This window comes from Sinocyclocheilus anshuiensis, unplaced genomic scaffold (genome assembly GCF_001515605.1).
Source record: "Sinocyclocheilus anshuiensis isolate Anshui unplaced genomic scaffold, SAMN03320099.WGS_v1.1 scaffold615, whole genome shotgun sequence".
NCBI classification, from domain to species: domain Eukaryota; kingdom Metazoa; phylum Chordata; class Actinopteri; order Cypriniformes; family Cyprinidae; genus Sinocyclocheilus; species Sinocyclocheilus anshuiensis.
This window is the reverse complement of record NW_015552647.1, coordinates 532,744-540,940: the sequence shown is the minus strand read 5'-3', so window position 1 is coordinate 540,940 and position 8,197 is coordinate 532,744. Positions and strand designations below refer to the sequence as shown.

At 36.9% G+C, this 8,197-nt stretch overlaps 1 protein-coding gene across 2 annotated transcripts in view; it reads left to right on the top strand.

Moving 5' to 3' along the window:
• LOC107667002 (FERM domain-containing protein 4B-like) overlaps positions 1 to 8,197 on the top strand; it is a 48,852-nt gene that overhangs the window by 7,166 nt on the left and 33,489 nt on the right. For both annotated transcript variants that reach the window (XM_016458563.1, XM_016458562.1), the window contains exons 6-7: positions 1,345 to 1,401; positions 1,829 to 1,851. In XM_016458563.1, coding sequence (XP_016314049.1) covers positions 1,345 to 1,401; positions 1,829 to 1,851 — 80 coding nt within the window. The remainder of the gene's footprint in view (positions 1 to 1,344; positions 1,402 to 1,828; positions 1,852 to 8,197) is intronic.

Sequence of the window (8,197 nt, the reverse complement as noted above, 5' to 3'; positions counted from 1 at the left end):
TTTGGTGAGGCTTTAAAGAGCTTGGCAGGTGGCTTCCATTAAGTTCTTTTTGATTACGGGCATTTACAGATGACAGCCCTGACACAGCAGGATGCTGCTGGGTTGGCTGGCTCCTCTCTAGCCTCTTTCAACTATAAAAGCTATTATTGAACCACCAAATCTAATTCACCTAACACATTTAATAAAGAAAGAAAAGAAGTATGAATTGAACTCACTCTGACAGATTTTCTCATTTTGTGTCTAAATACAGTACATGCTATTGTAAATCACACAATTTCGAAATCTTGTAGCTACTGCTTTTTAATGCTTTCCACTGTAGCACAAAAGGTGGGAAATACTAATAATTTGTTACTCGAGCCATTTCAACGTTTTTGTGTCATTTTATTTTGCATTTTATTTAGTATTTTGCATTTGCATTTTGCTGTAATATAAAGCTTAATGCTTCAAATGTTTAAAAATGTAACTGTTAAACCCAATAATAAATGTGTATGTGTGTATATACATACAGTATGGCCCTTGAGCCAGTTGAGTAGCGCTGAATTGTTATATTGAAAAATACACATACAGTATTGTCCATTTTGCAGCTGTTTACTTTCTATTTAAAGCTAATCATATTTATAACTAAATTGATTGTTAAAGTAATATAATTAGCTTTAAATATAAGTAAATATTTGCAAGATTGCTAATAGTAATCAGCCAGTTGTGTTTGTACGGTAGAATGGTGTGATCCGAGTCTTCACGGGGCGCTGCATATGGCGTGATTGAGTGGTTGAGGGATTTTACCCGTTGCTGTACAGCGACCCCATGTTGACTGATTAAATATCTGCTTTTGTAACTGTCGTACTACAGCCACAAACTTCTATTGTTATTTATTTGAAATTACCCCGGCGCGACCGTGTGGTGAAAACAATTTATTCAAAGTGATAAAGTTTGTTTTTATCATTATTTGCTTTCGTGAGACACCAGAGTCAAGTTCTTTTGATGCATGTTGAAACATGAGCGCTGAACCTGCTCCCAGACTGTACCATGTCATCTTGGGGTGGTCCAAGTTATTTCTTGCAGTCATTCCGAATATATTAGTGACTTTTATTGTTTAAAGTGCTAGATTCGTGTGTTATTGTAATAATCTGTTAGTCGTGTAATGATGCATTGCGTGTGAGGTAGATAAAGTGAATATTATTGTTTAAAAAAACCTGTCTGTTTACAAAGATGGTGTCGTCCACAGTGGAACCTGTGCTGTGTGGAAACGGTTGGTGGGATAAATAGTTCGATTCGGTGCGTCTAGCGAAAGCCGAACGAGTAAAGCGATCGTTTTAACTGCTTCCTTTTTTTTTAAACTTACAGGAAAACATTGAAGTGGAGAGTGAGATCGTTTTTAAGTTAGCCGCATACACTGTTCAGGTGAGTGAGAATTTTTAATGCTCTGGTTTAGTTTTGACAGACTCGCTGCAAGTCATTTTCATACGCAATTTGTATCCGAACTGTTTTTAAGCTGCTTTACAACTTAACCGGTTACAACTACATGCGTGCTACTACTGTACGTCCCGTTTTTACGCAAGAATTTGCATTTATCTTTTCGCTGAACTGTCGCAACGTCCCCTCTGTATGTTTGTGTTTGTGCATTGAATGCTTAGGATGCGACTTAAATGTAATGATCAACTTTTCATTAACTGGCAAATGTCTAATAATGCAAAGTTTAGAGACGTGTGGTCTGTAGTAAGCCCACTCTGGAGTTAAGCTTCTTACCGCATTGACTCAAGACTCAAGCATGTATAAAAGTTCAGTCTGAATGATTCATCAACACAAGCAGTATGTCTCTTTTCTTTAGGAGGCATGCGGAGACTACACAAGGTAAGAGAAATCTTAACACATCTTGGTTGGAAGATTGCATTAGATCGGGGTAATCGACCCCTGAAATATAGATTATTATAAATGTATAAATACATGCACTATTTAGTCCATTTTTAAAAGTTTGTTTGGCTCTGAATGATTAATAGATATTGTTCAAAATTAGGGCAAAAACGCTGGTAAAAATGTATTTATAAACCAGGAAAAATAAAAAAATGTTCTGGTTGTCAAGCGTAATGTAACATACACCTGCCATCATGACACTTGTGTGTAAGCTTGAGAGAACTGATTGATAGGATCACTGTATGCACTTAAATTTTTTTCTACTTTATTTAGCTTTTTTTCCTTTGAGTGTGGTTTTTTTTTCCTCTTCATCTTGCAATGCAACGTGCTCTAAGATGATGTGAGCTTTGGATCATATGTCTGGGGCAGGACAAAGAAAAAAATTGGTGCATTCAGGTTTGCCTCTGAAGTGTAATTGATTAAAAATTGCACCATACATTACAAAATTGTTTCAGAATACTTAGTTAAATGTCATGTTCTGTGTTTTTATTTTTATTGCTAAAATTAGTGTCCATCCAGCTTGGTGGTGGAATTATGTGTTTGTGTGTTAGAGCCATCTAAAAGCAAGCATTTTAAGTTAGTGTTTAGACTGTGTGCCTCAGTGTTTTGTTGTGAATCCAGCCCTAGTTGATCATTTCCAAAGGAACCATTTAATAAGTGAGCAGAACTGGCAGTAAATATATCTGATGTATATGTCCTTGCCTTGGATATTTCTGGACTTAAACCTTAAAAAGGACTCTTGGCATGTGCATTTTGTGTTAGACCGAGCATAATTCAGTTTAGAGATTTTCGTTGTTTATAAATGTTGCCCACTTTCTAAGCACATCACCGTCATCTTACCAGTAGGTATATTACCTAGTTCCTAGTTCTCCGTTCATAAATTTTCAGGAGGTTTACTCCAAACGATTAGTTATTGTAAGTAATGGAATTCTTTGCCTTCTCTGTTAACATGGACTGATCTTGAGGCAGTGAATGGGATGCATAGGGATAAAGCAATCTGTTAACACAAAAAAAATATAAGGGAGAATTGCTCAGAAAGGTTCAGCATGTGTTGGTCACTCTTTCCCAATAGCCTTGCAGTTCATTATTGGAAAACAAAGCTTGTCCACTATTGGTAACAGAGATGTGTGTTAACAGTCCCTTTTACTCTGAAAATGTTTACCTTGCAACAACGACTGCTTTTGTTTAGCAGTGGGGAACTTGTTAAAGACCTTGTAAAATGGCTCGACAAGCTTTGTTTTCTTTCTGTGTTGATTTGTTTTTGTCAAAAGGGACATATTGAAAGGGTTTTGCGTAAAAATGGAAGGTTAGAGTACACAGGTGGCATATTGGAGCTACTTTCACTCGGGCCTTTTACATCTACTGTATGTCTGGTACTTCTACAACAGGAAGTGGCACACTGGCGCTGCTCTTCTTTTCCATGGAATCGTGTTGATCTCACATGATGTGCATGGTTGATTATATGACAATGAGTTACAGATGTACATTTCATTGTGTGTGTTTTAAATAAATTATATTTCAATAACGATATAATAAATGCATATAAAGAGAGAGAATATACAAAATATTGTACAGCACTGTTCGCTGTTCCACTGTTTGAGTCAGAGATTTTGGGTCCGTTTTTTTTCTTTCTTTCTAAGAAATAATGCTAATTAAATTGAGAGATAAAAAAAAAAAGCTGACTATTTTAATATTCCAAAAGATTTCTATTTCAAATTAATTCTGTTCTTTTGAACTTTCTATTCATCAAAGAAACCTGGAAAAAATTGTGATGTAGATTTAGATTAGAGATTAGATTAAATTCAGATTAGATTTTTCTGATGGATCATGTGACATTGAAGACTGGAGTAATGGTTGATAAAAAAAAAATCAGCTTTGCCATCACAGTAATAAATTATATTTGAAAATATATCAGTGTTTCCCATAGACTTACACTCTATGTGTGCCGGTACTTCCCCTGGGGGAAATATATATGTATTTTTATATAATGTAAATATAAAACAGCAGACGGGCTTATTGAAAGTGCAAATTCATTCTCTGCCAGCAGGAGGCGCTTTTGGAGTGGCAGAAATGGCGGTTTCCCCGGAAAACGGCTGTAATCAAAGCAGCGCTGTGCACATAAACGCTACCTTATCAGGCATTATAGGAAAGATTAAATGAAAATGACATCAAAATTTTACTAAAGACAATCGGTTCCCTGATACATTTATATAAAAACACACATGCGGCGTTTTGATTTTGAAACGTGCAGTGCTCATGTTTATTCCAAGTCAAAGCCATTTGGAAAATCTATTTGTGGCGGTCAGTGTTGATACTGTGGCGGGCCGCCACAAATATATCAATGTATGGGAAACACTGTATATTAAAATAGAAAATTTTAAATTGTAATAATATTTGACACAATATTATTGTTTTTAATGTATTTTTTGATCAAATAAATTGCCTTGGTGAGACTTTTCAAAAACATTTAAAAAATGTTACTGAACCCATACTTTTGAAACTGTAGTGAATGCCTAGTTTTTTAGTTTTTGGTTAAAGATTGGTGGGTCATGTGAGTACAATTTTATAGCTGATATTCCCTTTACTCTTTGCTGGCAAATAATTATGCAGTGCAGTCGAGCAGTTCTGGTAGCAGGCAGCGTATCATTACTGATAGCGTCCTTTTATAGTTTAAGTGGGCTTAGGATACAGCAAGCCTTCAGACCTTCTCTTCCTCTGGTTTCTGTTATTTCCATGTGGATGAAGGCTCCCAGATCTCATAAAGCCTGAGGGAGGAGGCCCAGGGCTTTAAGTTTATGTAGGACGTTAGAAGACCCCCACCTCTCTATAAACCTCCTCCTCCTCCTCTCCACTGTTAAGACTGCATAGATGTTAGAGGAGAGGGAGTGGAGACATCTCCCGTTGGCAGATGATAGGGCGTCATGCAGGATGCTGATGTCATCTGTCTGCAGTTTATGTCAGGAGCAACCAAGTAGAGGTTTGCGCGGGACTGTTTTTTTAGTCCCGCTCCCGCAAGGTTCTATTCCGCACCCACCCGCTCCCGCTATATATTCACTCTTTGTTCACCCGCTGTCCGCTTAGAATCATTTTCTTCCCGACCTGACCGTTCCCGCTAAATTTAGATCTCGTTTCCAGAATCTCACATTTAAATTTCCGCTACTGACAGAAAGAGAGATAGGCTGACAAATAAAAGTGTAGTCTGCACAAAATTGTATATTATTTTATTCGCCTTGTCAAGAGTCTTAAATTTATTGACTTTGACTTGAATTTATATGAATTATCTTAAGACACAAAATTCGTTTAATATTTTATGCAACACAGTAGGAAAAAAAAGTGTCAGAGAAAATAAAAATGTACAAAAATTTTATTTCTTATTTTTATTCGTCTTGTCAGGATACAATTCGTTTAACATTGACAACACAATAGGGAAAAAGTGACGCAGAGAGAGAAAAAAAAAAGCTCTGTCACTCATCGACAACCTGCCTGTTCTGTCTGAGGGCCGTATATTTACCCTAGGTACAGCCTGCTCTGAGCATCGTTATGCACATGCTGCGCACAGACCATGCAAATAAAACGCGTGACGTTTAAAGCATGCGTGCAGCGCGTGCATAACAGTCCTGAGCGCAAGCTGTAACGGTGGTCAATAAGAATAAAGCGCAGATATGCTGTTCTAAATGGATGTCGGGAACGGGATATTATTAGACCGCCCGCTCCCATTCAAATTACACCAGAGTTACCGACCGCTACCGTGTTTTATTCGGGAATTTAATCCCATGGCGCAAAAAAGCCACGGGAATGCAGACCTCTACAACCAAGCGGGGGTTCTCCTAGAAGATCACCCTCCATATGTCCTAGTCCTATAGAGAGAATATAGAAAGTTCAGGAAGTGAAGCCACTTTTAAAATAAACAGTGAGGACTTTATTAAATACTATTATGATAATACTTGATCTTGTTGAACATGTATTCTAAGCAAAAGTTGCCTTTGGTTCAAGGACGTCGACTTCAAATGACCCATTTCCCACTGATTTCCTTGCAATGAGGGTAGGTGTATTCTTGAAAAAGCTGACACATGGTTCTAACTCCTCCATGCGTTGCTTGTGCTGGGTTAAGCATTTGCCCGCCCTTCCTTGCCAACTGTTTGATAGTACAGACAGCATAATGAATTCCAGATTGCTGACAAGGCATTGCGGTCTCAGGGCACCAGCTTACTGTATTTTACCACATCATCAACCCAGCCTGCTAGATTTATACCTTCAAACTTATCGTAAATTGCTGAACTACAGAACCAACTGGCTTGGAAAGGGAAGCGCGCCAGGGAATATAGTGGTGCTTTGTCAAGCAAGGTATTAATGGGCTGATAAGCAGGGTTAGAAAGGTTTTACATGTTATCAGTTCTGTAACTTGTTTCCTTTTGTTTTCAATTAATTTTCTAAGTATTCTGAATCCAATGTTATGGTTTTACTTTGTTTTGCTAAATTAGATCAGTTCTTGCGCTTTGTTTTGAGTAATTGCTTCCTGTAAAAGCAATAATGCCCACTGCACCCTCAAGACAGTTTTGGAAAAGAACAGATCAAAGCTTGCTAGAGCAGATCAGATGACTAGAAGTCCATGACATGAGGGTTTTCAATAACACTGCTGTCCTGTTTTATGAATTCAGGTGTTGTGTCTTTTGGTCCATCATGATGGTGCCAGTTTTTTTGTGTAGTTTTGTTGTAGTTAGATGTGTGGCCTCCTAACTCTTGAAGGGATAGTTGATGCAAAAAAATTAAAATTCTGTCATTGTTTACTCACCCTCATGCCATTTCAAACCTGTACGTCTTCCTTTTGTCCATGCAACACCTAAGAAGAAAAGTTTAATAATGCGCTAGATGGAGTTTGTCAATGCAACTGCATGCTTTTATTCCACAGAAGAAAGAAATCATACAGCTTTGAAAGAGCATTACTTAGTATTAAAAATATTAAGAACTATTACTTTTAACATGTTTTGTAATTGAATAGCACTTTGCTCTACCTGTATATTCAGGTCACAGACTTTGACGTTGAAGTATATCATAATCTCTCCACTGAGATAAGATGCTATTAGCTCAAGTACTACATCATCCCTAACTTCAGCATGAATTAGTAACCTTACATGGGAAAGTTCAGTTTTACATTTACATCTAATCTTTATATATAGGCTCTGAGTGACTATAAAAAGTCAAGCCAAGATTTTCGTAGTTGCAGAATAGAAAAAATGCACATCTCACAATGATATGTAATTTAAACACTGATTGGTTTTAAGTGTAAGAGTTGAGGTGGGAGCCCATTCATCTAAAAAGGAATTCCAGCAGGATGATAAAAGATAAAAACCAGTGTGCTCTTCAAACATCAAGAAGCTTTTAGAAGAAAATATTCAAACATCGGTCTATCAGTGTCATCACTTGTCACCTGAGAGTTTTATTTCAAAAGAATGATATCTGCTCTCCTCAAACAAACATTATCTCTTAAATCACATTTATACATTAGACCAGTGGTCACCAACGTGGTGCCCATGGGCACCTGGTAGCCCACATGGAGTCTCTGAGTCGCCCGCCAAGCACGTTCTATAAATAGCCTAAATTAGTGTCGGGCGATAAATGATATCATATCGAGATTGATAAAATTTATGCTAATAATGATGATAAGCTCTGGACATTTTTACTCAATATGGGTTAATCTAACATCCTATCACACAACCAGGGCCGCATTAAGACCTCAATGGGCCCCGGGGCTATGACTTACTGCAGGGCAAGTAATATCACAATAATGATATAGCTTAACATAGGATTTTTATCCAATCAAAGTTTCATAATTCTTGTTACCAATTCCAATATCTCAAAAAAAAATAAAAAATACTAGCCTATGCAAAAACAAACTTACTGAAGACAAGTAAACGGTCATGAATTACAATAGAACAAAGAAATTGACGTACAAACACTTAAAGCACTGAATAAGAAATATATTGTATAAAATAAATAGACTAGAAATAGACTGAATAGTCTTCACTGTATAAATTCAATATACATTATTTTACAAATATAAATGTATTTTACAGTGATTTTCTTTCTAATGTTTAATTTACATTATTGACACAAATGGCAAGAGCAGCTACTGTATATTAGGCTGCTTTGGAGGAATAGTTCACCCAAAAATTTTAAGTTATATTGTTGTTGTTCTAAACCTGAATGAGTTTCATTCTGCTGTTGAATGCAAACGTATGTATTTGGAACAATAGCCTACTGGTAACCAAACAGTGTCTGTGCCCCC